Below are 27,887 nucleotides of genomic sequence, written 5' to 3' on the forward strand. Positions count from 1 at the left end.
AAGTCAGGTTTCGTGTTGACGTACGCCCGCCGCAGCACACATATCAAGGTTCTCGGGGACGACGTATATCCTGTGCGGTCTACGTACATCCTTTCCCCGTGCAATGCTGGGATAGCTTCATGCCAAGGCTATTCATAGCACCGCCAACATTTGGCCCGGCTGCCTTGCTCAGCCGCATGCCCATGGGCATCGATATCGATTCGATATAAGGGCAGAGACGGCCCCACGATAATGCAGTACCCATAGAAGCACCACAAGTTCCCCAACATGCGGTCGGCCATAGCCCATGCTGCTGTCGCGGCTCAACGACGAAAGCCAGGCAGACAACGAAGCACTTCCCTCTCGACCGTCCCTCCATCTGCCAACTCCGACGACTACTCTCCCGAGCTGGCCGCAGTAGCAGCCTCGATCCTATACCGCTCTCCGCTTCCTACAAAGGAAGGACGGCCAATCTACGTCCTCAACGCTGCAGCATTCCCGGACGCCTTCGAGGTCGACTACGATAGCTTGCTATCTTATGTCCTAGCAAGACTGCCGGGAGAGGACGAGCTGATCTCGGGCACGGAATATGAAATCATCTTCTTCGCCGGGGGTCAGCCGGACAATGCTACATCGGAGAAGAAGCAGGGACCGGGGATGGGGTGGTATCTGCAAGCGTACCACGTGCTGAGCCGGGCGACAAGAAAGCGGCTTCAACGGCTGTATATCGTGCATCCGAGAACGTGGGTACGGGTGCTTGTTGGAGTCTTTGGCACGATCGTATCACCTAAATTCCGCCGGAAGATCATCCATGTCACCACTCTCTCACAACTCGCTCTGCATATCCCTATCGAGAGGCTCCTGATACCGCCAGCGGTCTACCTGCACGACCGCAAACTGTCTCCAGACATCTATGCTCCTTTTGCTACCGGCAAGCGAGCGTTTGGAGTCAAGCATCCATTCCCTAAGAATATCGACACAGGCGAAACTCGATTACCGCGAGTCCTACGAGAAGCAACTAGCTTTCTGCTCCAACCCGCATGCATCAAGACCGAAGGCATCTTCCGCATACCACCCAACGCCACCCTCTCGAGCGCACTGAAGGAGGCGTACGATCGTGGTCAGAATTTCATTGTCTGGAAGGAGAGAGGCGCGACGGTCGTTCAGCCCGGCATCGACCAGACGTTGCTTGATGAGGTCCGACTTGAAGACGCTTATGGTGCTCACCTTGCCGCGTCAATCATTAAGCAATGGTACCGGGATCTTCGGGATCCCGTCTTTCCTGAGTCGAGTTACGAGAGTCTGAAGGCGAAGTATAGCGACCCGGACGTGCAGGTTCAGCCAGAAGATCTCGTCGATCTCATTCTTCCGGCATCAGACAGCTCGCCTCTGAGTTGGTCAGGCCGGCAAATATTGACCAGACACCTGCTTCCGATGTTGTCAGAGGTTGCTGCATATGAACCTGAGAACAAGATGAACCCCGAGAACCTGGGCATCTGCTTCTCCATGTGTCTGGTGTGTGGCTCGAACCAGCTCGAAGATGCCAAGGTTGCATCTATCTTGAAGCGGGTACTACAAGCTGCCATCGAGATGTGGCCAGAGCTGCGGACCGGGATGGATATGTCTAGTGAGCACTTTTATGAGGAACTGCAGCCGCCAGCAGACTCCCGTGATTACGAGGACCCGCTCGAGGAGGAGTTCCCGCCACGGTCGAAGCAAGTGAAGGAAGACGGGTTTCCAGAGAGCGGGGAAGGTCACCGCATCATTCTAGAAGACGCAGAGGATGCTCCAGAGCTTGAGAGAGCACCTGTATTACCTCCTCGGCGGCAGAAGGTTGAAGAAGCACAAGGTGTCCCAGTCTTACCATCGCGACCAGTGACTTCGCAGAACGTCTCACCCATCGCGACCAGCTCCGATGCCCCTCCGCCCGTGCCGAAGCGCAAGCCGGCGCCTTCTACTGCTGAGCCGCCACCAAGATATTCCACCATCTTTGACAACGACGGCACCAGCATGCATATGGCTGAGTCGCCTGCCACGTACGTCCCAGCTAATGGTTTCGGCCCACCCCGACATGGCGCCTGGAGCTTCGACGAGCCTGAGAAAAAGGGCTTCGCGCCTCAGCCATCTGACCCACCTCCAGCCATCGAAGTTCCTAAACGAAAGGCCCTCTCAAGCGGATCGAAACCTCCGACTGAAGCAGGAACACCAGCAGACAGCGCGCCAACATCAAGACGTCCGTCAAATGCCTCGTCAATTGCCCAAGAAGCTGCTCAGAGGGCTGCAGCTAACTTGGCCCAACAAGCCGCTGCAGCGTTCGCGGAAAGACCCACCAGCACACCCATCCTTCAAATCCCGGACACTGAGCCCCTCAATGTGGTTCAGTCTCCTGAAAGCGTCGCCACCAGTGAAGACGACAATCTCTTCCGCAAGCCCAACTGGCCCGCCTCGGCTCGACCCATACAGCCACAATCACTGGCTAAACCCGTCCTGCCGCCACGCCAAAGCCAAACGTTCCCGTTGGCCTCGAACTCGAACGGAAACCTGGCGACAACTGGGCCGAGAGTCAGAGCGCCGAGCCCGGGTTTACTAAAGCGAATGAGCTCGATGGAGCCTACTACGACTGGAGCTGCGCAGGCATCGGGCAGTGAGCCCCAGGCGGGCGCAGGAGGGGGACTGCGGCCTAACAGACTCGATCTGAAGAAACAGAGCGTTGAAGATTTGAGGCGGTTGTACGAGGAGAGGGTCAGTACGGCGCAGGTGTTGACAAAGTCCGGCAAGGGAAGGGGAAGCGCTTCATCTGCATGAGCTGGCATTCCAGGTGCTTGATGGAAGAGATTATTTGGTGAGAGTTTTGTTTTCATTTGGATAGTCACCGAGCGAGCGAGCGGCATCACTGGCGTTTGGGGCTTGCATTGATACCCGGTAGAACACCTAGCAGATGAGATAGTAATGTTGACCAAGTCGTAATATCCTCGATCGTCACACAAACTACTGTTGACATGGGAACTTTGTTCAGAGACCAGCTCCTATTACGCATTACTATCTGATATCAAGATTAAAACATAGCCCATCAGCCCCCCTATCAACGCTCAATCCAACCTTACCATCAACGCTCAACCCAACCCTCCCATCAAGCCCTCGCCTTCCCATCACACCCCGCACTAGCCTCTCCGCCTTCACACTACAGGACCAACCACACTATCCCTCCTCACCCCCGCCCCACTCCCCAAAAACTCCTCAACACTACTCCCCTTCCCCTCCCCCGCACTCTCCGCGCTCCTCCTCCTCGCAATCTTCGCCACAAAACTGCTCAACCTCCTCGTCGGACCGGTGAGACTGCGGAAAGTGCGCGAGCGCCTTGGTTTGCTGTCTGCAGTGGAGTGGGTGGACGTGCAGGTTGCTTGAGAGAGCGGTAGCTCGCTGCTGTTGGTGGTGAGGTGGCTGAAGGTGGTTTCGAGAGGTGAGACGCGGTATTTGGGTTCTGGTGAAGGCGAGGGGGCTGGAAAAGGGGAGGGGATTCTGTGGTGTTTGTAGGCGGAGCCGGAGTTGGAGTCGGTGACGCTTTCGGCTGTCGGGCTGTGGTAGTTGGACGGAGCAGTGGGAGGTGCAGGTGGGTATGCTGGGGTTGGTATTGATGCCACCGGGGCAAGTCGTTTTGCGGGCCCGGGGCCAGGTGGAGGCGGTGGCGGCTGAGGGCCGGCGATGCGGCGACGATGTGAACGATATCTGTCCCTGCGCTCTACCCGTTCTTGGTGGGTCCTCTCACGTAGTGTGCGGTCTGGTCGTGGCCCGAGGGTCTGCTTGATGTGGTAGAATTTCGTCATGAAGGCAGGCATTTGCTTGCGTGGGTGTTGTCTGGACATGGTATTTGATGCTTTGGGTGTCGATGGGGTTGCCAGTGTTGGCGTGATGCAAGGAAATGAAAGGAAAATTTGTATGTACGAAGAAGTAACGCGGTGTGAAGAATGGAAGTCAAGGCCTGCCTGATGAGAAAGGATGAAAAGAGAGGAAGGGTTAGAAGCACGTATATATGGCCTCCAAGAACGGCCTGCCCATGAGACGGCATTGGGCCAGACCATGCCATGTCTCTGCACCGCTACTCCTTGCTCACCGTTCGTATTGAAAGTGGCTGAGATCGTCATGAAGGTGTTGACTCGCAGTCTTCGAGACCATGACCTGGAGATAGCGTTCAATAGGAATCAGCCTGCGACATATCGGCCTGGCCACATGTCTGGCCTAATCATGGAGAGATAACGACTAGATGGGTGCTGTATCCGAGACACATATCCATACACGGCGTCATGTCGAGATTGGCCTCAGAGCAGTCGGGGGTGAACTGGTCTTCTCCGCGGCGGAAGCTGAACGACAACGGTGCTGCAGACATTGTGGTGAGTTGTCCTTGGCTTGGGGATGCATCCGGTTGCATAGGTTGGACACAACGTTGAAGCTTCTCCGCCACAGGAACAAGATCGAGAGTCGCATGTGAGACACTGAGCAGGTCTTCCGGAGCTCGAGAATCAGCAATACAGGGCTGGCCGAGACATACCTTCTCCACCATGCGATCGAAACCGATATAGATGCGTCAGACACTATAGCAGATTATCACTGTCTTCGAGAAGGGGCAGATCCGTCCGACTTGAGCATTTTCTCCATTAAGCCACCATACCTACAGCAGTGCAGCAAGCATTTGAATACCACTTTTGATCCTCGAGAACGTCCACCAGCGCCTCGCTAATACCAAGAAACCGATCCCATCTCCTTCACACTCATGCGTGTCCGTTGCCTGTAGCCGTCATCATGGCGGGATTCGTCATCCCGGCCTGCTGCAGCCTGTCTCGGGCTGCTTCTCGAGAAAGCTGAGCCATTAATGCGTCCATGACAGTGATCGCAGCCATACTTTCGACAATGGGGACGGCGCGTGGAATAACACAGGGGTCGTGGCGTCCTTTGGCAGCAAGCACGCCTTCCGTCCCGTCGTAGCCGGTCGTTTGCTGAGCTTGTCCAATCGTTGCCGGCGGCTTGAAGGCTACGTTGAAGTAGATGTGAGCCCCGTTCGAGATTCCTCCTTGGATTCCGCCACTGTGGTTCGTTTTCGTCGTCAACTTGGGCTGCTTGACGTTCGGTTTGGTCTCGCCGGGAGCAATGGCAGGGGTCTTGATCCAGGCGTCGTTGTGGGTCGAGCCAGGTATCCTCGTTCCTCCAAACCCAGACCCGATTTCGAAACCCTTCGTGGCTGGCAAGCTCATCATCGCCAGGCCGAGAGTGGCCTCAAGCTTGTCAAAACAGGGCTCTCCGAGACCGGCAGGGCAGTTCCGAATGACGCAGGTCACTGTACCACCAATGCTATCTTCTCGATCGCGAAACTCGCCGATAAGGTCACTCATCGACTGTGACACCTTCTCGTCAGGGCAGCGCACTGGGAGAAAAGAATCAACCTCCTCTCGGGTGACTTTGTTCAAGAAGTCGAGAAACGCTGGGTTCGTCGATGGGCTGGGGTGTTCCTTCGTGGATGGAAAAAGCTCAATGGGTCCCACTGAGTTGGTGTAGGCGACGATCTCGACTCCGTAGGCGTCTTTGAGATACTTCTCGGCAATGGCTCCTGCTGCGACCCTCCCGATCGTCTCTCTCGCGCTGCTTCGGCCGCCTCCGCTGCTAGACTTGACCCCATACTTCTCCAAGTACGTCCAGTCCGCGTGGCTGGGTCTCGGAAACATATCAATGTTCTCCCCGCCGCCACCATAATCTTTTGGTCTCTGATCCTCATTGAGCACTCGTAGAGCGATTGGACTTCCGAGAGTGACCCCAAACTCCGTGCCAGACTGTATTTCCACCTTGTCCTTCTCATTTCTTGGCGTTGTTAAAGCGGACTGACCAGGCCTCCGTCGTGTCATTTGAGGTTGAATATCCTGCTCAGCGAGCTGGAGGCCTGGCGGACAGCCATCAACGATGCAGCCCACGCTCCGCCCATGTGACTCGCCGTAGGTTGTCACCCTGTAGTGCTTCCCGAATGTCGACATGGTTCTTGAAGTTCGAAGTGGTTTTGCTGCTCACGTACGGCGCAATGGGTGATCGAGAGTGGTTATATGCGTCTTCGAGAATGAGTCGGACGATACTTTTTTGTGGGGCACATGGGTCAGCGCGCCAAGCCGAACTCACTTCACTTCTCGAGCCTGTCACCATCCTCCTTATATCAACTTACCAGTCCGTGAGTGCGTGGCGGCATGTTGTCCTTCGAGATTCTCGGAAGAAGTATCATCCCGTCGACCTCACACGGGACCGCTCCAGCGCATTTGCTATGTTCGAGAAGAAGGCTCATCCGGCAACCCAATGCTCTGCTTCTCGAAGGTCGAATGCTGCTGTTGAACCATCTTCCGATGTCAGAAGCCCATTTGCTCTGCAGGAGAAGAGCGATGATGCCCACGGTTCCGCTCGCTGGCTTCCTGGGTTTATAATGACCCCCAGTGTCAGAGAACCACTTCTGAAATGCTGGCCTGTGGGGACTACCTCGAACTGTGCTCTTGCGAATCGGGAGCTGATTGCCCGTCATTCAGGCGAAAGGATAGTCATGGATGCTGGTAGCCTTCCGGAGCGGCCATATGCAAGTACGGGCTCACATTTCGACATTTGCGCGGCAACAAAACGCTTCTTGACCGGAGCAGATGGCTCCTCAAGTCACCTTCAATCTATGTGGATCGTCCTCTCCGTGTGGAGGATCAGTCCGCTAGTCATGTGAATACTGGTGGATGTTCATTGTGTGCGGTCCTATTCCCACGGTCATGTGGTCGGGTTGAGATTCAAGCTCCAGGGCTCTCACACTCCATCAATACTCGCTGGACCGGTTCCCCTGGCCTGTTGCGCATTCGCTCATGATACAAGTGGACGGATGACGTGCTTGTGAGTATGCTGAGTACATTCCGTAGTCCAAGCTATATCTCACGGAAATGGCTCCCATCTATCACATCACGTCCAGATCGAGTATCCAGTCAACTCATGCCCCCTCGACAAACTCGGCGGCACATCCTCCGGCCTCGTCCCCCAATCACTCTCCTTCGGACCCAACGTCAACTCCAACACCCCTCCCTCCGAGAAGAAACTATGACTAAACCAGTTCTTCGTGTAGGGCTCCCCATTCATCGTAGCCTTCTGAATATAGATATTCTTATAACTCGTATCGAAATTCACATTCCGAATCGTCGCCTTCTTGCCCGTGAGCTTATTCGTCACGCTCACTTCTTCAAAGAAAGGCGGAGTGATGAAGTAGACGTCCTGCCCGGGGTTTGGGAAGGTGCCCATCATCGACAGCGCTACGAAGGAGCCCATTGCGCCGCTGTCGTCGTTGCCCGGGATGCCGTTGGAAGAGGTGTTGAATTGGTCTGGCACGTAGTAGTGGATGCGTTCGGCGCTCTTGCCTGGTCGGCCGGCATAGTGGTATAGGTAGACGGGGAGGAAACCTTGCTCGTCGCCGATGTAGAGGAGACCGGAGGTGTGAAAGTAGTCGAGGCGGTTGACGAAAGCGGTGTTGCCGCCGAGCGTCGTGATCAGTGTAGCCATGTCGTGCGGGACGTAGAAGGTATAGAGCCAAGAGGAGCCTTCATACGTCTCGTGGCCGTCTGGGTTGAGGTAGCAGGAGTCGAATTCGAGCAACGGGCTGCAGAAGATTGGATTCTGGTAGCCCCAGGTCTGGTTCAGGAACTTAGGTTGTAAAAAGCCGGTAAAGTTGCGAGACTTCTGGTCAGGCTTGAACATATTCATCCAGTAGCCAGACCGCTCGCTGTATTTCTGTGCATCGGAAGACTTCCCAAGAGCATGTGCCATCTCAGCGATGCAGAAGTCATCATACGCATACTCGACTGTCCGGCTGATGCTTCTCGTAAACGGTCCAACGCCGTAAGGGTCATAATCATCGGTAGGAACGTAATGCAGGTTCTTCCAGCTGTGAAGACCACCGCGACCTTGTACGGCCCAGTCCAGTGGCTCCTTCTCAGCGTCGGTCCAGACAGCTTCATAAACATCCTCCCAGTCGAGGCCGTGTTCTGTAGATAGTTCTCGCATCTTCACGAAGAGGTCAGCCAAAATGACATCGGCATTCGATCCGCCTTGAGTGAACCCTTTGCAAAGGCTCATCCTGCAGTCGGGAAGCCATCCCTCCTGCCTCCAGATCTCGACTAGACTTCTCATCATGTTGATTTGAGAGAGCGGATCGAGGATCGTGATCATGGTGTGGATACTCCGGAACGAATCCCAAATGCAGTAGTAGCTGTCGTAGTAAGGCTCATCAGAGTCCCAGAGTGGGTTCTCGCCAGTGTAGTCTTGAGGCGAGATAGCGGCACGATACACTCCGCTCCAAAAGATCTTCTGGAACTTCCGGTCAACTCCATCACCAGGCTTGATTTCGATCGGGCTCAAGGTGTCTGTCCAAGCTTGCACTGCTGCTTCGCGGACGCCTTCGAAGTCGTAATCTGGTATCTCGCTCTCTGCATTCGAGCACGCTTGATCTACGCTGATGAAGCTGAGCCCAACTCTGACCAGGATTTGATTGTCGTTGTTGGGTATCTCGAATTGAGTCCATGCGCCAGCAGGTAGTATCTCTGGCGAGATGTTGATGCCGTCCGCCGTGGTCCTGAGGTGTTTCGGCTGACTTCCAGCACGGTTGTTCATGAAGACGCCTGTATCACAGATGTCCGCTCCCGAGAAGTCCGCGCAGAAGTGCAGCTCATACGAGCCAATGCCAAAGGATGGGCTGAAATCAGACAAGTCAGCACTCTACACTTTGAAGTCGGTCAAGTTGATCGACCTACTTGAATGTTCCATTGCCGGCAATACGACCTGTTTCCTCGTCTACCGACACTGCTCCCCTACTCCTAGAAAGTGGCAAGTCGTTCAGATCGGCCAGGATCAACGGTCTCAAAGTAGCATTACGCTCAACCGGACTGTTAGGGAACGTGAAGCGATAGAGAGCGGTATGGCTCGTCACAGTCATCTCGGCCTTAATGTCAGACACCATCTTGACGCTGAAGTATCCCGGCGATGCCGCCACGGTGCTGTTGTAGACATATTCCTGGCGGAGTGTTTCTGGAAATGCGCAGCTGTCCAATGTGTCATCCGGACAGCCAGATTGAGGGAAGATTGGGAAGTTGCCGAGTGATGGGGACTGTGTTTATGATCAGCAACAATGAGCGGCCTCGTGATTATTGTGCGATAAATCATTGATCCTGCCACTGGGAACAGATTGTTTGACTCTTGTACATACGGACGTGGTGTTAAGACGATACACTTACTCCGCCGGTGCCACTGTCATGCATATGACTGAAACCCTTGATCTTGCCGCCTTTCGTTGCATAACCTCCTTGACCATCAGTCACTGAGTCGGCCACAGCCTTTGCCATACCAAAAGGCAAGGTGGCTCCTGCAAAGACATGACCTCCATTGGCAGTACCGATCAGAGGGTCGACAAATTCGAGGATACTGCTGCCGCTCTGGGCTATGGTACGTCGAGCGGCGAGGAGCAGCACTAGGCCGGCAGACCTCATGGTTCCAGACCAAGATGTTGCTTTTGATTGACGAAGCAGAGGAGTATTCTGTACAGAGGACTGGGAGGAAGCACGAAGAAGGAAAGCAATGAGACTGGAATACTTGCACCTCTTTCACCTCGCCCCGCTCTTACCGTAGCCCTCCACATACAGACATGAAAACAGCTAGCCAGCGTCGGGAGATCATCATGTGCATGCAGGCACGCGTTGTTCGACTTCAAAGAGGAGAAGGAGGTTGATGTAACGTCGGAGCAGCAGACACCTCAGGCTGCAATCCCAAAACGTGACATCATCACCTTTTCTCTCTCCATTGAATTCATGAGGTCGCACCGGAAGACTCTCGACCGTCTCAATGACCGCCGCAAGGCATGCTAGTCCGCCCATGCCTCCTCCAGCGACCTCCGCACAGATGTCTGCGCCTCACCCACCCCCCCTCCATCACCAGCAGACACTTCCACCCCTCCCCCCCATGCCGCGATAACCCAAGTCTACCCAACCACTACGAGACCCTCGAACTGCCTAGCGATGCCTCTGCGGCGGATATAAAAAAGTGACCTCTCTCCCCTCATCCCTTCTCACCCCCCACCACCCCTGCTAACACGTAGTTCGACGTGACTAGGAAATTCTACACCCTCTCCAAATCCCACCACCCCGACCTCCACCCCTCCGACCCAGACGCCAGCAACCGCTTCGTCCGTATCAGCGAAGCCTACGCCGTCCTCGGCTCCCCAGAGAAACGCCAGCGCTACGACCGGGACTTCCTACGCGCACAGCAAGCCGCCTCGCCGACCCCTTCACGAAGTGGCTCCTACAGCTCTGCCTCCAGCCCAGCAGGCGGGCGTCCAGCGTCCGGCCTAAGTAGACGACGAACACAATTCCGCGGTCCACCACCGTCCTTCTACCGCTCTGGCGGCTGGGGCTCGCACGGCGCAAAGAGGGCAGAGGAAGCGGAGAAAGCGTCACACTCACATGAAGGAGCTGGTGGGCCGGGACAAGCCGCGGGCACGGGGCCGGGAGGCTTCACGCAAGGGTTTGGGGACGATGTGCCGCATTTCGATCGGCAGGGACATAGTAGGACGCACAGCGAAATAGAGCGGACGCGACATCGGGCGAGGAGGGCGCAGAGGAGGGTGATGCGGGAGGAGGAGATGGAGGCTGCGGAGGGAGGGGGAGGGATGAGTGGAGGAATGGGGTTTGTGGTGTTGTGTGGGGTGTTGCTTGCGACGGTGGGGATACCTGTAGGGCTGGCGGGGGTGTTTGGCGGTATAGGCAGTGGGAAAGCAAATAAGAGGGAGGGAGGTGGGTGACCGCTGGCTGTTATAATACGTGATGGCAATCCTGCGCGCTGAAGACACAACACATTACGGGTGCGAAAGTTGTGGAAGATAGAAGGTGAAGCAGATAGATACCCTGCTGGATTATGCAAGCAGTGCTTGCCCTCTTCTCAATCGGATATGCTGGTCAGCTTTCCGACAATCGTACAGGCTACAAGTTCCACGCCCGCTCGACCGCCGAAGCTCAAGGTCTACCCTCTTGCTGCCCAGGTATATCCCGCGCCGATGCACTAATGTACACTCTTCTCCCCACGCTCTCAACCCTCAAACGTCAGGCTGGTGCCGATCTTGTGGCCCGCCTCGTTCAGCTTCGCGGTGTCCAGCGACATGCCAATACCCAGCGTCGTGCCGGCGTTGAGCTTGGTGCTGTACGCGAGCGCCGCAATACCACGGTCGTTGACCTTGCCCTTGGCGAAGCTGAGCGGGTCGAGCTTGTACTTGGACGCGATCTCCAGCCCACTGGCCTTGGAAGCCTGGACGTCGAAGCCCGTCTTGATACCCACCTCCACGGAGCTGTTGACCTTCTGGTACAAAGTCGCCGCGATGATCGACAGGTTCTGCGTGCCGGTAATGGCGGCGGTGTACTTGGGCGTCTGGTAGCCGACTGCGAGCGAGTAGCCGGTGATGGCGGCCTTTTGCAGGTTGTAGCCAGCCTCACCACCAACGACGAAGCCTTCGTGAGCGGCGACAGCATCGATGACGGCGTTGATGTTGTTGTCCTTCATGCTGTGGGTAATGAAGGCGCGGGTGTGGACGTTGGGGTTCTTGAAGGCGAAGTTGATCTTCTGCGACATGGGCGCGGCGCCGGACGCGCTGGCGATGTTCTGCAACTCAAGCTTGGTGCCGGGGGCCAGGGCGTCGACAATTTCGGCTTTGGTATCGAGGAGAGAGCCGGTGGTGAAGTTCTGGGTGAGTGTGGTGCCTGCAGGCGGATGGCGGAGGGTCAGCCCAAACCTTTGCCAGGATAAAGGCTGCTCAGGAGATAGGAGGGCAAAGAAATAGAGCTGTGTGCGCAGAGGCGGTGGGAGCTTGAGAATGGGGTGTTGCAAGACGAGCGAGCGGAGGAAGCGGTTTTGTTGGGGTGGAGGGTCAGAAGAAGAGACGGCTTGCGTACCGCGTGGCTTGTCCGTGTACTTGGCCTCGAGCTGTGGGAGCTAGTTAGTATAGCTTCGCGTCGTTCCCAGTGTTGGCGTAGGGGTCTTACATTGCCGCTGGTCACGTCGTTCATGTCCTGCTTGCCCTTGACGTTGATGGCCACATCGCTGGGTGTCCGGAGCTTGACGTTGAGCTCAGCTGTTTGCGGTCTCGTCAGCCTCTCTCCTTCTTCAAGCGCTGTGTTCAATTTTGCACCTGCCTTTGGCCAAATGATAGAAGTCGCGACCTATCAGATCGTTGGCAGCCTTGCTGATGTCGCCGAATGCCGGCACAGGCATGGCGGGCGCCAGGACCTTGTCCAGCTTTTCTGCCATCTTGCGCGAAGGTGTTAGAGGTCGAGGTTCGAAGAGGATGGCGTATGGGTGTATGCGACGGAGGACGTGAGGTTCAATGGTACGTGGAAGGGGGGTGCTGGTGTGATAAGGAGGTTGAGGATGGAGTTGAGGTTGCAGGTGGAAAAGTCGACGGGAAGCTCCCGCGAGGCCGTCGGGAGGACTAGGAGCTTACCTGGTCCTTGGCACGGCGGCCGTGTTTTTCAACGGTCGGTAGGAGGGCCTCGTGCAAGGCCCGGTCCTCCCTATAGAGCATGGTGGACATGGCCATCTCGACAGTATTATGAGATATAAGGAAGGAGGAAGGATGTCGCTACAGGCTGGCTGTGTTTACAAACATCTTGTTTGTCTAACGCAGGCAAGCGCTAACGCTGTGTCACCATTCAGACGTCTGCGGTTGTCCGTGATCAACAACAATACGATTGACGAAGTGCGTACAAAGAACTTCCTGCAAGCTTGGTATAGTGAGAACCTGTTGACGACTTCTTTGCTGCGGTCACGCCATGCACAACTTTGACCTGAGCCCCGCTGCTGGAAGACAGCGACCACAGTTCGCCGGCATTCCGAGTACGTGGTGGAGGAAGGATCGTACATCATCCGGGCCTTAGCCTGACCGACATGAGCAGACAGGCAGCCCTGGCCTCGTTCAACGTTCCACTATCGGGATCTTGGGACAGTAGCTATCAGGATCACGGAGGATGCTACGATACGGAACCATTCTGCCATGAGACTGCGACCATCAAATCAGATAGACCTTACAGGACGAGAACGGATGAGCGTTCGAGAGACATTCGCAAACAGTGACGAGGTGTTTGCTCATATGCGTGCAGCTCATACTCTTGCATCTAAGGAAACAGACTCATGGCGTCGCCGTCGAGTGTCTTACCTTGTCACTGTAACGCTTCGCGCGCATGCTCATGTTGATGAAAAGTATGCCTTTGAGAGGTGTGGAAACGCTCTTGTGATGATGTATGAAACCGAAGCAGAAGAGAACGCCCATCCTGTCGATGCAACCATGCAAGACGTAGCTGAGCTCTGGTTTTGGGCGACGACGAGGGCAAGCGTTCCGAGTTACCGCCGTACTGATATCGTCAAGTGAAGACGTGGACATTCACCTGGCACCCATAGCCATATTCTCGATTTTCTATGCTCGCAAAGAGGGGACCAAAGAGCTCCTCGAAGGAGGTCAACGTGGATTGCAATGCCGGGAAGCTGGTCCGATGCAGAACGCCAGGGACGCCTTGAGAACGCGCCAATCGGTTCCCGCGGCAAGGAATGGACTGAATCGTTCTCACAACATCGAACTTACCTGCATCAAGACTGCTCTATCCCCAACGTGAAAGAGTCGCAATACCAGGAACCAATAGTTGCGTCCGACCCCAGACGACTCCGCCTTGTTTCAGGATGACAGGCGTGAGCAGTGACGTACCTCCTAGCAGCCACGCGCTCGAAGCGAGGCAAAGACAAGAATGACCAGACTAAACCAGCACCAAGCCCGAACGGCCAACTAAATCATGGAACACGACGTCAGATGAGCTCGTGATAAGAGTGATTGCGACGGCAGCGGGAGATAACACGAAAGTCATAAGTAGCCGGCCACTCTCCTCCAATCTTCATTCAATTCAATCAGACAATCGGTTCATCAGACATCAAGAAGACCAATACCAACCCAATCCACCCAGCTATCCAACACACATCACCCAACATGCCCCGCACAACCCACACAACAACCACCGCCCGCAAACCAGGCCTCATGTCCCGCTTGCGCGCCCGCCCCGCCCGTCGTCGAGAAGCCAAAGTCACGACCAAGCACTCCAAAAATCCCATCACCGGCACGCACAAGACGACCAGAACCACCGAGACCCATCCCAACGGGCTCGGGCACCACGGCCACGGCGGTCGCGGACCCATGGCGTCGAGCTCTCGTACCCACCACACGACGACGACGGCGGCGCCGGTGCACCATCAGAGGCGGAAGCCGAGTATGGGGGATAAGCTTGTGGGAGGGTTGAAGAGGACTTTTGCGAGAAGTCCGGGGAAGAAGGTGAGATGATGTTCATTACTTATTTGTCGTAGGTTCATCTTGCTAATAAGGACGTAGGCTGCTGGCACGAGGAGAATGCATGGCACTGACGGGCGTGGGGCCCGTCGTGCTTACTGAGCTGAGACATCGGCGACAGCAGCAGCGGCGGTCACACTATATATATGAGACGATGATGAGATACCCGATTGAGCGAGCGTGAGCGTATTATACAGGTGTATAGCAATGTAATGTATTCGATATCCAAACAGCCATTCATCCCAACTCTACCGCACCCTTCAGGATACCACCCCAGAGACCCGAGATCGGCCGATGGTGCGACGACCGTACTGAACTCCCAAGTACATGCATGTTATGTATGAAAGCCAAGTTTGATGGCCTCCAGGCCCAAGCAAGCCGCAAAGCAGCCGCCCAGACACTGATGGCCCCCTCTTGCCACTGACCGAGAGACTGATGATGTCTCGTCAGTGCTTCCACTCCTCTTCTCATCCCGATGCCTTCCACTGCCCTCGCATCCTGCTCTCCTTCCACCTCTGCCTTCACACCTTCCGTACCTGCAGTCTCTTTCGTCTGGTCTGAACATCAGTGGCTGAGTGGCAGTGAGCGGTGATGTAGTAGACGAACCACAGTCTGTTCCTCCATCTACTTAATAGCTCTCCTCCGGCCCTCCCCTCCGGCCCTCCCCTCCTCTCCTCCTCCATCCCGCTCTCCCTCCTGATCCATCCTCTGATCCTCCTGTCGCTCGTGAACGGAGACTCGAAACGTCTCTGATCTCGAGATCCTCGGGTGTCGTCGTCGAGAGGCTGTGAAGTGCCTGCTGATTGTTGTCGTTGTCGAGCGGCTGTGAAGTGCCTGCTCGTTATCGTTGTCGAATCGGTTGTCGTCGAGGAGCCATGATGCACTCCTAGTAGCGATAGTCGTCGTCGTCCAGGGGCTGTGAAGTGCCTGTCGATTGTCGTCGTCGATATGTCGTCGAGGAGATATGACTTGCCTCGGGTATTGCTGATTGTCGTCGGTCATTCCACCCAGCGGTATGGATCTCCAGGCAGACTTGACAATCGAGGATGGTGAATCTGCCCGACCTTGGCTTGATGGTGGTCGGCCCCGTGATTGTGTTGTTGTCATCGCTCAGCCTTTGAACCAAGTCACGGACGACTTTGGGTCAAGAGCAGCCGCTTTGATGGCAGATGCACAGGCCTTGCCGGAATTTGGCCTTTTCGCAGCTGGTTTGTTGACTTTGTCCCCATTCTTGTGGTTGCGAGATCTCTGGGGTTGAGTGGCCGCTGCTGCAGGTTTCCCGGAGTGGTAGACCTTTGGTGCAATTAGACCGAGCCAGCTTGGGTGGATGAGCCAGCGGTCGAGCGGAGAAAGGCAGCCGTTGTGCGCTGGTCTGGCGTAGATTCCCCAGGCAGCCTCAATGTGCTCGCTGAGCTGTGACTGAAGGTAACGGACGGACTCCTGGTCGAGGCACCTCTTATAGTCATGGTGCCATGGCCTCAACTCGCTCATCTCGATCTCGAAGAATGAGTCCAAGTTGATGTATGATTGTCTGGTCAACCGTTGGCCGTGCTCCAGGCCAAGAACACGTGCATCGCTGTGTGGTCTGTGATAGTGTCAGCGTTAAGTCAATCAAACGGTGTATTGCTCATTTCTTACTTGGTGTTCCCATGATTGACGGCAAGGTATTTGTTCCTGAGCCCGTAGCGTTCCGGTGTCCGAAAGTTGTCCTCGATGCCCATTTTGCCGAAACTGGTCATCACTGCAACGCACGCGATAGTGTCGTTGTTGCGCGTGCCAACGATGACCAGAGGATGACCGTAGACCCCTTCTGGCAATAGCCACTCCCAAAAGGTTGAAGTCTTAGGGATATGCGCGGCGGACTTCCCATTCGGCCACGCCGAAACGATGGATCCCCTCCTTAGTGGACCAAACGCGCCTTTTTGGTTGACGTGCGAAGGCATTGCGAGTGACCGGAGGGTGTTTTTGAACGTTGATGTTGATCACCTTGTGAGTGATCGAAGTGTGTAAAGTGTTGTAAAGCTTGTAGGCTATGAGTATGCTTTTGACTGACAGCGAGACTGTAAGTCTGTATGTCGGTGAAGAGAAGAAGAAACATTGGGCGCGACACCACATGTTTATCCTCCCAGATCGCACAACCTATTTCGGAAAGGTGAAAACAGTACAAAGTCAGATCGCGGTGTGCACAGGTGTGCCATGGTTCCATCCAAAGTCAACGACGGTTACCGCCGATCACGACACCCCCGGGCGAGCAGCAGCGACGTCCTGTCCATCACCGCTTTGCCTGACGACGTGTCTTGACGCCCACACCAGGTGCATACGGAAGAGCTGCTGAAGCTCAGAGCCGTGTCAACGTATGTTCGAGTATGCCCTACCTCTGTCCTACCACTTCAAAGTGTTCGTTTCGACTCCAGGGTGACTGGTGTTTGTTGACACCACCTCGCGGCATGGTCGCGTCCTCACGTGAGGACCCATGTGCGGCGGTACTGTGCCAACCTAGTCGAGAGCTCCAGCTGCGTGCCATGGCACCGTTCGGTGGGTGCAGCGGTACTCGACAAATCTAGTCGAGAGCTCCTGCTGCGCCGTTCGCTGGAGCGTCGAGCAGAATATGACTCGAGATGGGCAACGTCTTCTTGAAAGGTGGAGCATTACCGGCATCCTGTTCAGTGGTCCTAGCAGTCGGAGTGGTAGAGCAGAGATGACTTTGATAGCAAGACCTTGCGGTCGAACGTGTGTCTGCATTGCAGATTCTTTCTGTGCCAAGATATTTTTGGAGGCCGAGCATGTGGGAAAAAGGACGGATTCCGTGAGGGCGAGCTTGAGGCCTCTTATAGATTTCCCTCGGCCTATGAGGGCAAGGAACGACAACAACAAAGTTCGAGAGGTTCCAGCGGTACAGAGACCCATCGCCAACAGCGGTGCACCACTAACATCACCAGGCACTGCAATCTCATTGTCCACTTACCGTGGGTGTGTCGCTCCTGCCGATCGAGATGTAGAAGGAGATCGTGATACACCTGGACGAATACCTGGGTTGAAGTTGGGAGCAGTTGTGGTCTTGAAGGATGAAGTGGTGTCTCGAGTCATGCATGGGCAGGGATCAGCTCCGCTCGGGCAAGCTGGCTCTGTCACCTTGGGCGACAGCGCGATGCCGATGCAATACTTTCACTCTTCAGTCTACCTTATCAACTACAGCGACGTTACATGTACTTTAGGCGCTTGTCAATGCATGAATATCTTCCTCGCACGTCTACTCAACACTATAGCACACACTTAACAACAGCAAAGACCTGGTTTCCAGCCCCCGATCGTGTCCATTTCTCATCAAACGCCATCAGTATGCCAAACAAAAGAAACTTGAAACATCCATTCAACCACTGCACATGATGCACGCCTCCGGGTTCTCTATACTGCAAGCCAGCACGGCCTCGGCATAGATGTCGCCCTCGCGCTCGTTACTCTCGTCCGTCTTGTCTTCTTCTTGACCAGGATTCTTGTCTTCCTGCTTCATTGCAGGCTCTGGAAGCTCCTCGTCCTTTGGCACGGCGTCTTTGCCTTCAGTAGCCAGCACCTCGGGACTGTCGCCCTCGTCCTGGTCAGCTGGGAAGGGTGGGTTGACGACGGCTGATGAAGTCCTTCCGAAGGTCCTCTTCTTCTGTTGGGGCTCTGGTGGAGGTGTGATGGCGGGTGTCGGCACATCAGCGGGCGCGGCCGAGCCATCAGGCGTCTTGTTCTCGAACATTGGGGGAGGCGCTGCCTCAGCAGGAGGCGGACTGCTGACGGCGTTGTACTTTCCAGACATGTTGCGCTTCTTGAGGGATGCCTTGGCCACGTTGGTGTCAACGACCTTGAGCTTCTCCTGGTCCACGGTGAATTGAATAGGTGCGGACGCTGCCATGGTACGGAGGTAGTACATGCCAGTCTTGAGGCCGAGCTTCCAGCCAGTAAAGTGCATGCTGGTAATTTTGCCCATCGTAGGCTCCTTCATGTGGATGTTGAGAGATTGAGACTGGTCGATGAACGCACCACGGTCCGCCGCCATCTGGACAATGTGACGCTGTGAAATCTCCCAAACAGTCTTGTAGAGAGCCTTGAGGTCGTCCGGGATGTTTGGCACACGCTGAATCGATCCACCGTCGGCAATGATGCGGTTCTTCATGTTGTCGGACCACAGGCCACGGTCAACAAGATCCTTGAGCAGCCATGGGTTGACGACCTGGAACTCGCCAGCAAGGACACGGCGCGAGTAGATGTTGCTGGTGTACGGCTCAAAGCACTCGTTGAAGCCCATGATCTGCGAGGTGGATGCAGTTGGCATGGGTGCAACAAGCAGGGAGTTGCGGACACCGTGCTCAGCAATCTTCGCCTTCAACGCTTCCCAGTCCCAGAGATCGGTCGGTATAACGCCCCACATGTCGTACTGAAGCTCGCCTTGCGACACTGGAGAGCCTTCATATGTCTCGTATGGACCATGCTTCTTAGCAAGATCGCAAGACGCTGTGAGGGCGGCGTGGTAGATGGTCTCAAAGATCTGCAGGTTCAGCTGGCGAGCCTCCGGCGAGTCAAATGGCATGCGCAGCGCAAGGAAGGCGTCGGCGAGACCGTTGACACCGAGACCGATGGGCCTGTGCCGGAAGTTGCTCTTGCGAGCCTCTGGTACAGGATAGTGGTTGATCTCGATGACCTTGTTCAAGTTGCGCGTCACAACTTGGACAACCTCGTGCAACTTCTCGAAGTCGAAGCGGTCGTTCAGCATGTCGACGTAGGTAGGCAGGGCAATGGAGGCCAGGTTGCAGACAGCCACTTCATCCGGAGCGGTGTACTCGATGATCTCCGTGCAAAGGTTGGAGCTGCGAATCACACCCAAGTTCTTCTGGTTGCTCTTGCGGTTGGCTGCGTCCTTGTACAGCATATAAGGGTTGCCGGTCTCAGTCTGTGCCTCGAGAATAGCATACCAGAGCTTCTGTGCTCGGACTGTCTCGCGGCCGCGACCCTCTGCCTCATACTGCTCGTAGAGCTTCTCGAACTCCTCGCCGTAGACATCGGCAAGACCAGGGCACTCGTTAGGACACATCAATGTCCAGGTGCTGTTTGCTTCGACACGCTTCATGAACAGATCCGGGATCCAGAGTGCGTAGAAGAGGTCGCGAGCGCGGACTTCCTCCTTGCCGTGGTTCTTCCGGAGGTCCAAGAAGGAGTAGACGTCAGCGTGCCATGGCTCGAGGTAGACCGCGAACGCACCTGGACGCTTGTTGCCACCCTGGTCGACGTAGCGTGCAGTGTTGTTGTAGACACGGAGCATTGGTACAAGACCGTTCGATGTGCCGTTTGTGCCCGAGATGTATGAGCCAGTGGCCCTGATGCGGTGTACGTTGACACCGATACCGCCTGCGTTCTTCGAGATCATTGCGCAAGTCTTCAGCGTGTCGTAGATACCATCAATGCTGTCGTCCTTCATGTCGATGAGGAAGCACGAGGCAAGCTGAGCTTGTGGCGTGCCAGCGCTAAAGAGCGTAGGCGATGCGTGTGTGAAGTACTTGTTGGACATCAAGTTGTACGTTTCTATCGCACCCTCAATGTCCTCTCCGTGGATGCCAATGGCAACACGCATGATCATATGCTGTGGTCGTTCCGCTACCTTGCCATCAATGCGAAGGAGGTATGACCGCTCTAGCGTCTTGAAGCCGAAGTACTGGTAGTTGAAGTCGCGGTCGTAGACGATGGCCGAGTTGAGCTCGTCGGCATGGTCCATGACAACTTTGTATGTGTAGTCCGAGATCATCGGCGCAGGCTTCCTGGTCTTCGGGTTGATGTATTGATAGAGGTCGGATACCACTGCAGAGAACTGCTTCTTCGTCTGCTTGTGCAGATTAGACACTGCGATGCGGGCAGCGAGGATGGCATAGTCGGGGTGGGTGACGGTCATGTATGCGGCGGTCTCTGCGGCCTAAAAAAGGATCGGGAGTTAGTACATGTAGCTGTACAGTCCAGGCGAAGGAGCTATAACTTACCAGATCGTCCAACTGTATCGTGGTGACGCCCTGGTAGACGCCAGAGATGACTTTCATGGTGATGGCGGCAGCATCGACATGCTCTGGGTCCAAGCCATAACAGAGCCTCGATACTCTGGCTGTGATCTTGTCAAACTGCACGCGCTCCTTGCGGCCATCTGGTCTTCAAGTCAGCGAGACGGTCCCATGCGGTCTGCTCTCGGGCCTGTCCTCGTTCGAGTGGCGGTCCGCCATCCAGTACGGTGCGCCATCTCAATCGAGACGAATCAAGGTGCTCAAAGTCTTTGGAGAGGTAGTACATACCGCGCTTGTAGACGAACATCCTGGCGGTCGACGGCGAGGTAGTGACCTCGAACTGCAGTCCGCTTGAGGGTTGGATGTTGCGAGGAGCCTGGTGCTTGTACGCTGCGATGTACAAGGTCAAGCAGCTGCTGCACTTCGGTGGATATGGTGAAGGGGAGGATGGTGCACGGGAAGACAAGAAGAGGTCCTGATCGGGGGGTTGAGGTGATATAAGAAGGCGGGCACTGTTTTTGGAGGAAACGCGAGGGAGACGCGACTGCCTCACGAAAACCGCGCTAGTGCACGCACTTCAGGTTAGACTGATTGGAAATCGATGCTGGCCATTCGCAATTTCTGCATCGTCCTGCGGTGCTTCCGACCTCACCTTCTCATCACCAGCTTCATATGCTGTTGATTCTACATCCACCACTTATCGCGCATACACGGCCTGCGGACTGGCATCCAATGAGGAGGAAGCATGTTCCCGTCCGTTGGGACAGCAAGGATCTTGTCTGTTGCGCGGTGCTTCCCTCTCGCCCTCATGAAGCAGCACGCCGGACAGGAAGACGTATCAGTCGTCTCCATGACATCTGCAACGAGGTAGGTAGATCGAAGAACGGCTCTTTCGAAGACTCGGCGGCCTCGACCTCCACACAGCCACGAGTTCAATTTGTAGCCAAGAGCAAACCCATAGGTCCTGCCAAGGACCGTCTCACTCGTGTTGCAGTGTCTGAGCCTCGCTATGAAGACTTTGCGTCTATTTGATGAGATACATTCCTCTCAAGCTACCTTCACACCTGATCGAAAGATCCAGAAGGGCTTACAGGGTTGATTGCATGATGGAAGCATTGCACGTGTGAAGGCGGCAGGCAGATGCGATTGTTTGGAAGTCTTCATGCTCTAATGCTTCGACTCTCCAAGGGTATGCTTCGTTAACAGCACAAATGCCACCATAATCAAGCCGCCGCCGACGTAAGTAGCAATAGATGGCGTCAATCCAAACACGATCCAATCCGCAAGCGCAACGAAGAATACGCTCAATCTGCTGCTGTTAGCCTTTATCTGGCATCGCCGGAGAGTATCGACTTACACGCTCGCCATGCTTCCAAACACAGGATCCGTCCACACCACCAGCACTATCAACATATTGATCGATACTGCACACCAGGTCAGCTTTCCTGCGGCACTACGAGTCTTGACAGCGCTTACCGCAGCCAGCCATAACGCCAATAAATATCCATAGACACACATACGCGCTGGGTACCTCAAACGTTTCCACACCGGAAAAATGCAACACAACCAGGCCTAACCAAAGGGTGGAAAAAGTGTAGATTCCCGTCAATGCGGACGCAGCAAAAGTAAGCGGCAAACTCGCCGCCGGTGGCATGGGCTTCGACGAGCACGCCCACTTCTTGAACAGCACTTCATACAAGCCAAACGCCACGGCGCCGATGCTCGCTATCAGATTCCCAAGCAGCCGCGATCCTCCAATAGCGTCGTCTTCGTGCTCAGAGGTAGAATCGCCGTAGGCGATGATGAAGGTTCCAGTAATAGAAAGCGCCACTGCCGCGATCGCCAGCCAGCCCAACCTTTCCTTCAGCAATGGGACTGAGAAAGCGGCCGCAAAGAATGTCGAGCAGTTGTAGATGGCCGTGAGGTCTGCAGGTGTAGTGAGAGCCAGTGCCATGAACCACGACAGACCACTGGCCGTAAGGACGACAGTAACGATAGCCATAGTAGATGCCAGAAAATCAAGCGGACCTCCAACATTCCCTTTCCGCTTAATGATGTACTTCGATCCGCTAGTCGCGTAGGCATCGACAGAAGAGACGGTCTCGCGGATTTGGTTGTTGTACTCCCGCACCCATGCTTTGTAGGGCATCTTGCGGTCCCGGTAGCGTGACCATGCCAGATGGCAGATCCAGGGGATGGACAGTGAGCTGTGGGTGAGCCACATGGTACAGAAAGGCTTCTTCCAGCCCAGCACGTCCTCGAAGTAGGCGGTGGCTTCTGTGTTCACCACAAATCCGACCACTGTCACTACCAAAGCTGCTGCAATTGCTATGTAGGAAGCCTTGTTTTTGGGTACAGCTGGGATAGGTGCATCAGGGTGCGGCTCTTCGTGAATCAAACGATCTGAAGGGCCGTCTAGTTGTGCTAGTTCGATGTCCTGGCTGGTCCTGTCTTCATCCAGTAAAGGGGCGGAATGCTCGTGGTCCATTTTTGAGGAGTCGATGGAGGAGACGCTTCGTCGCTTCATAATTTAGATCGACTGTGATTTTGAAGAGTCCACCGGCCCTGTTGAAGCGCCCAGTCCAGAATGATGTGTATGTGCTTAAGATCTGCTGGTTTCATCGATCCATGATTCCAAAGTGAGACTCCAGTGGAAAGCTGCTCAACCAGCGGGGTAGAACAATGGAAGTGCCTCCTCCTCGCCGAGAACAAATACCAAACGTAAGGTGTGCTGATCGGAAATGTCGTGCTGGTCGAACGCCTTCAGGTTATTCACAGTGACGGGAGGTTCAAAATTCGATATAGACCTCGAGACAGCGAGACAGGGGAGGTCCAGTCGTCTCGCCGGCACTGGCAGGTTCCGAGCCCGCCGATGCCGATGCCAAGAGGCAGGCAGCATGACCCTTGCGAGAAGCTCCAAGTGCCCGCGCTTCACACACCTTTCCTGGTTGTTGACCTACGACTTCACCATCATTCCCCCTCAGCTGCCTACCTTCTCCTCGAAGGCTCTCCGATCTCCAGATATCACCGACATCTCTGACACCTGCCTGGGCGGCAAACACGATGAACAGTGTCATCCACAACAACCCGCTGGCCGCTCCGCACCTTCTTGTCAACAACTTCTCCCCTCGCTCCGGTACGTCACATGCCACGATATCACACGACTGGCCGGCCTTCCACGGTCTTGTTAGCCATAGCACCACTAACACATATCGTCCTGCAGCAGATTCTTTCAGCCCTCCTCAAAGCATGTCAGGCCGCAAGAGGAAGGCTTCTGAGGAGCCAGACAATGACCGCATGTCCACATCACCATCTGCTTCACCATCCGTCCCGAACCGCGCACTTCCTTCGTCGAGTACACACCGCAGCATCAAGAGGACCCGCACAGGCAACGCAGTGGGTAGGCCACTTCCGCTGCCACGCCTGCTCCAAACCCTCTCTGGCGACGAGCTACGGCAACTTCTCCAGAACATCTGCGACCAGCATCCGGAGCTCCAGCGGGAGCTCATCACCAAAGCACCCCGCCCCTCCATCGAATCCACCCTCTCCGTCCTCAGCACATACGAAGACGACTTCCGAAAAGCCTTCCCACTCGGCAACCGCCCCACCTCCGACTACACCTACAACAGAGTCCGGCAGCATCTGTCAGCGCTCATCGAAGCTCTCAAAGACTTCACACCACACTTTCTCCCACCTCAAGAAACGCAAACCGCTCTCTCCTTCAACTATCTCGATGGCGTTACGAACATGATCCACCGCCTGCCAGACTGGGATACATTCCAGCACCAGAGACACAAGAACGATGCCTACGACGAGCTGTCAAAAGCATGGGCTCTGGTGATCAGAGAGGCGGCGAAGCGTGCTGGCGGGTTCCATCTGCAGCTGGGTGGCTGGGATCAGAAATTGCTGGAGCACAATCAAAGAAGTGGTGGCAAGCTGGAGGAAGCTGTGGGCGAGCTGAACACCGGAATGGGCTTCATGCAGACTGGACAAGCATCTATGCCGGGCGTGTCGGATGAGAGGATGAGCATCCGGCAGCAGTTGTTTTCTGGGAGTTACGGACAGCAACTCGGCGTCGGTCCGGGGAGGTTCTAAAGATATGATATCACGGTCGCTGCATTAAGGGTTTCCTATGGTGGTTGCATAAAGGGTGGGAACGGTTTAGCGTGGGCTCTGGAGATGGTGTTCCGGTAGGACTGGGGCTGGCAAGCATAAACACAGAATGCGGTTGGCACTGAATTGCTTGGTGGGAATATCGTCAGCAGGCTGTCCGATCGCAACAGCACGATCCGAAGCATGGAGGCTATCGTGAACGTTTTGACACGCGAACACAGCTGTGTACATAGCGTTGGCTTCAACAACTTGCACTCAACATGATTAGACAAGACCTAGAGTAGCCTCTCTTGCCTATTGTAGCGAAATCGACTAGTTCCGCACGAGTTTACCCTTTTATCAAGTGAACGACAAGCCCAACTGAACAGACCCGACTTGGGTTAGTAAGATCGGGGAGACCGTGATACAGTCGTTGATGGGAGAAGCGCAAGATGCACGTGATGCTTTTTCATGTGAAAGTCGATTTCACGACTTTTGTCCGCGCTCCACTTCCCGAACCTCGATCACGCCTGCTGAACCGAGCATGCACAGAGAGCTTAATAGCAACCACTGTTCTCGAATCCGCGATACACGCGCTTCCGCGCAACGACAACAAGCAGTAACATGTGACGGACTGCCATTGAAATATGGGATCTAAGAATCTCTACCATCGACGCCTTGTTGCCGAGTCCGGCGCGAAAGCATGCTGGATCTGCTACAAACCATCATCAACCGTCCTCATAACTCCGGACCAAGATGACTGGTTTCATATATGCCCCGGCCACTTGAAAGATCGCAAGTTTGTGCTTCCGAAGGATGAAGAGGACCTGGCAGAGAAGAAGCGGCAGGAGGAATTGGAGAAGGAGATTGAGGTGGTAAAGAAGGAATTCGAGGAGAAGATGCGCAAGAAGCTGGATCGCCGGCGGCAGAAGGAGTATGAGAAAGAGGGCAAGAAAGAGGAGAAGAAGGATGAGGCCAAGGACGACGAAAAGGATGAGAAGGAGAAAGAGGACAAGTTGAAGGAGTTGGAGAAGAAGAAGGAGCCCGCGAAAGCTGTTGTTGAGGGTCCGCGAGTGTTTGAATTGCACAAGAACTTCTTCCAGATGCGCCAACAGAAGAAGAGGGATGCTGAGATGGCGAAGAGGCAGAGGGAGAGATTGCGGAATGGTTCTGCCTTTCCTGCAGTACCTGGGGGTAACTTGGGGTAGCTGCTATTGCTTGGGGCTGGGCCCCCTCAATCGCCGACGTTCAACCAAAGTGGTGACCAGTCGATTGCCAATGGGCATTTGCCAGTCATACACCTCATCTACCGCCGCATGGCGAGACAGCGAAGCATGCACACGTCAAGGACCCATAGGTCACGCTCTGGGCCGCCATTCTGAAGGCCTCCCAATGTGGAATGAGGTATCAAAGGCCCTTTCTATATGCATATAGGCTACCTGCAGTCTACCCACCCCGCCGTCAGATCAGCGCCGTCGCCTCACCAGCCACACCACCCCAGTCATCCCAACTTCAGCCCGTCAGCAAACACGAGGATCATTGCTTGGCGACGGTCCGCCTGGCCTGGTGCTCTCTGATCAACCTGTGGAGACGGGTACGGCGATCCGTGTGTCATCTCAATCTGGCTACCTTCGGAGGTAGCAGACCGACGTGGCAGTCAGCCTGCAGTCAGCTCGGGGTCGCCGTTGATGCAGCGTACGAGATTGAGATGGTTGCAGGAGTGCTGTCTGAATCTCAAATGGTGCACTGCATTGTCCACGTCTGAAACACTAGGGCGTCGCGACCCGTGGAGTCAGCGGTTGGTTTACCGGTTGTGCCTACTCAGAGAGCATATCGGTGGGCGATCCACAGCGTTCGAAGCGCGTGCAACGTTACCTTGAGTGATGGACACCTGTCGTGGCGGCGGTGTCTATTGCCTAGTATATCCAGCAAACGAATTGAAGAGCAGCAGGACAGGGGATGGGCTCACCGAGGCACGACAGCCTGACAGGGCGTGCCTCGAGGTTGCGATCATGTGAAAGTCACGTGTCATGGAATTTCAACTTCTGGGCGGTCGATGTTCCTAGCATTGCAGCTACTCCAAAAATACCGAGGTTCTGCCTTGGGCTGGAATGGCAGTGACCGTGTAGCAGACACCACGGCACCTAGCCTTGCTGGTGAACCAAGTTATTGTGGGAGCGGCTCACCACGCACACATCTGTCCCAGTCCACTTGCACCCAACGGGCCCGATCACTTCGTTGGCGGGCTGGCATTGTAGATCCCTGAGACGCCTCGCTGAGACCTACTGAGCCGATTCCACTGTCCGCAGCATGTCCACGACGTCTACAATGTAGAGATGGATTCATGCTCGGAGACACGTCCAAGGCCCAGCCCTTCCAGTACTATGTGGCCCCGTACTGTCTGTCTTAGGCAGACAACGCAACAGCCGTCGGCATTGACATTCTCCGCTCCCATAACATGAGTGAATAACTCCACCACTCCACCAACCGTCATCGATTCTCGACTAAAACCGCACCTGCACAGCACTGCGTCGCCCTGGAATTGGACTGTGTCGCCGACACGTAGCAGCTGTCCCAGTTGGTTAACAGCGCTCAATCTTCCGTAACATACCAACACATCCCGTGGCCCAGCGACGCGTCGATCACAGTATCGATCAAGCCTTACGCGGCGCCGGTATGTTGAGCAGCGGCGACATGAGTCACCAACAGGCTTACCGACTGTACTGCTGAATTCCGAACTTCCTCTCTCGCCTAATGCATCTCTTCTGCATCCAGCAACCGCGTGCCCATTGGCCCGTGTGCGAACAGCATCAGCACTACTGGGCGGGTAGGGCTATCCCACGATCCCACGGAGCGGCTGTCGTAAGGCCCTCAGATGTGGCGCACACGAAGCGAATTCGATCACTGATCTGAGGCTTGATGTCAGCACTTTAATTGTCTCGAAGCGAAATAGATGACGCGAGATCTACTTCCGTGGGCTGGCTGCGCTCGCGTCCGCAGACGAGTGCGGACGGAGTGGCATTGGATGGCGGCCGAGACAGGCTTTCCAGCGTGTGCGGGACTCTGTATGAAATCGAGACGTACCTTTCTGTGATTCAGCGCGCTCATGCAAGCGGGGCAAGAGACACGACAACGGCCTTGCTGCAGGACTAATCTACAGGGAGGGGTAAGACACAACCGACATGGTGGATGCAGCTGTTGAGATGAAGCGAACTGAGATCGACACGGACGCACTTCCGCCGAACCGCTTCGTCGCCTGCAGTGTAACCATTTGATGGAGGCTCTGTGGTCTAGTCATGGCCATTGGAGGGGTATCGAGAGCTTCTATATGGTGGTGTCACTCGGCTCGACCCAAGTGATGAAGAGCTCACCGTGTCACA

At 55.3% G+C, this 27,887-nt stretch overlaps 10 protein-coding genes across 10 annotated transcripts; 4 read left to right on the forward strand and 6 right to left on the reverse strand.

Annotated features, from left to right (window-relative positions):
* Positions 1–267: 267 nt before the first annotated feature.
* On the forward strand, positions 268–2,784 carry LTR77_004402 (uncharacterized protein; the record flags this gene model as incomplete). The annotated part of the gene is made up of 1 exon (XM_064801656.1): positions 268–2,784. The coding sequence occupies one exon, from the start codon at positions 268–270 to the stop codon at positions 2,782–2,784; it is 2,517 nt and encodes an 838-aa protein (XP_064660286.1).
* A 1,961-nt stretch (positions 2,785–4,745) lies between these two features.
* Positions 4,746–5,996, reverse strand: ARO2 (bifunctional chorismate synthase/riboflavin reductase [NAD(P)H] aro2; the record flags this gene model as incomplete). The annotated part of the gene is made up of 1 exon (XM_064801657.1): positions 4,746–5,996. The coding sequence occupies one exon, from the start codon at positions 5,994–5,996 to the stop codon at positions 4,746–4,748; it is 1,251 nt and encodes a 416-aa protein (XP_064660287.1).
* A 943-nt stretch (positions 5,997–6,939) lies between these two features.
* Positions 6,940–9,509, reverse strand: LTR77_004404 (uncharacterized protein; the record flags this gene model as incomplete). The annotated part of the gene is made up of 3 exons (XM_064801658.1): positions 6,940–8,719; positions 8,778–9,130; positions 9,258–9,509. The coding sequence occupies 3 exons, from the start codon at positions 9,507–9,509 to the stop codon at positions 6,940–6,942; spliced, it is 2,385 nt and encodes a 794-aa protein (XP_064660288.1).
* A 1,591-nt stretch (positions 9,510–11,100) lies between these two features.
* Positions 11,101–12,312, reverse strand: POR1 (Mitochondrial porin; the record flags this gene model as incomplete). Its single annotated transcript, XM_064801659.1, has 3 exons — positions 11,101–11,988; positions 12,048–12,175; positions 12,225–12,312. The coding sequence occupies 3 exons, from the start codon at positions 12,310–12,312 to the stop codon at positions 11,101–11,103; spliced, it is 1,104 nt and encodes a 367-aa protein (XP_064660289.1).
* A 1,723-nt stretch (positions 12,313–14,035) lies between these two features.
* On the forward strand, positions 14,036–14,463 carry LTR77_004406 (uncharacterized protein; the record flags this gene model as incomplete). The annotated part of the gene is made up of 2 exons (XM_064801660.1): positions 14,036–14,374; positions 14,407–14,463. 2 exons carry the CDS (start codon positions 14,036–14,038, stop codon positions 14,461–14,463), a joined length of 396 nt encoding a protein of 131 aa, XP_064660290.1.
* Positions 14,464–15,499: 1,036 nt separating this feature from the next.
* On the reverse strand, positions 15,500–16,332 carry LTR77_004407 (uncharacterized protein; the record flags this gene model as incomplete). Its single annotated transcript, XM_064801661.1, has 2 exons — positions 15,500–15,974; positions 16,028–16,332. The coding sequence occupies 2 exons, from the start codon at positions 16,330–16,332 to the stop codon at positions 15,500–15,502; spliced, it is 780 nt and encodes a 259-aa protein (XP_064660291.1).
* A 1,427-nt stretch (positions 16,333–17,759) lies between these two features.
* On the reverse strand, positions 17,760–20,722 carry RNR1 (ribonucleotide-diphosphate reductase subunit rnr1; the record flags this gene model as incomplete). Its single annotated transcript, XM_064801662.1, has 3 exons — positions 17,760–20,336; positions 20,401–20,558; positions 20,704–20,722. The coding sequence occupies 3 exons, from the start codon at positions 20,720–20,722 to the stop codon at positions 17,760–17,762; spliced, it is 2,754 nt and encodes a 917-aa protein (XP_064660292.1).
* An 860-nt stretch (positions 20,723–21,582) lies between these two features.
* On the reverse strand, positions 21,583–22,903 carry LTR77_004409 (uncharacterized protein; the record flags this gene model as incomplete). The annotated part of the gene is made up of 3 exons (XM_064801663.1): positions 21,583–21,744; positions 21,773–21,839; positions 21,936–22,903. 3 exons carry the CDS (start codon positions 22,901–22,903, stop codon positions 21,583–21,585), a joined length of 1,197 nt encoding a protein of 398 aa, XP_064660293.1.
* A 575-nt stretch (positions 22,904–23,478) lies between these two features.
* STS1 (Tethering factor for nuclear proteasome sts1) lies at positions 23,479–24,510 on the forward strand (the record flags this gene model as incomplete). Its single annotated transcript, XM_064801664.1, has 2 exons — positions 23,479–23,551; positions 23,639–24,510. 2 exons carry the CDS (start codon positions 23,479–23,481, stop codon positions 24,508–24,510), a joined length of 945 nt encoding a protein of 314 aa, XP_064660294.1.
* A 644-nt stretch (positions 24,511–25,154) lies between these two features.
* On the forward strand, positions 25,155–25,715 carry LTR77_004411 (uncharacterized protein; the record flags this gene model as incomplete). The annotated part of the gene is made up of 1 exon (XM_064801665.1): positions 25,155–25,715. The coding sequence occupies one exon, from the start codon at positions 25,155–25,157 to the stop codon at positions 25,713–25,715; it is 561 nt and encodes a 186-aa protein (XP_064660295.1).
* Positions 25,716–27,887: the final 2,172 nt, after the last annotated feature.

This window comes from Saxophila tyrrhenica (genome assembly GCF_035928015.1).
Source record: "Saxophila tyrrhenica strain CCFEE 5935 chromosome Unknown scaffold_6, whole genome shotgun sequence".
NCBI classification, from domain to species: Eukaryota; Fungi; Ascomycota; class Dothideomycetes; order Mycosphaerellales; family Extremaceae; genus Saxophila; species Saxophila tyrrhenica.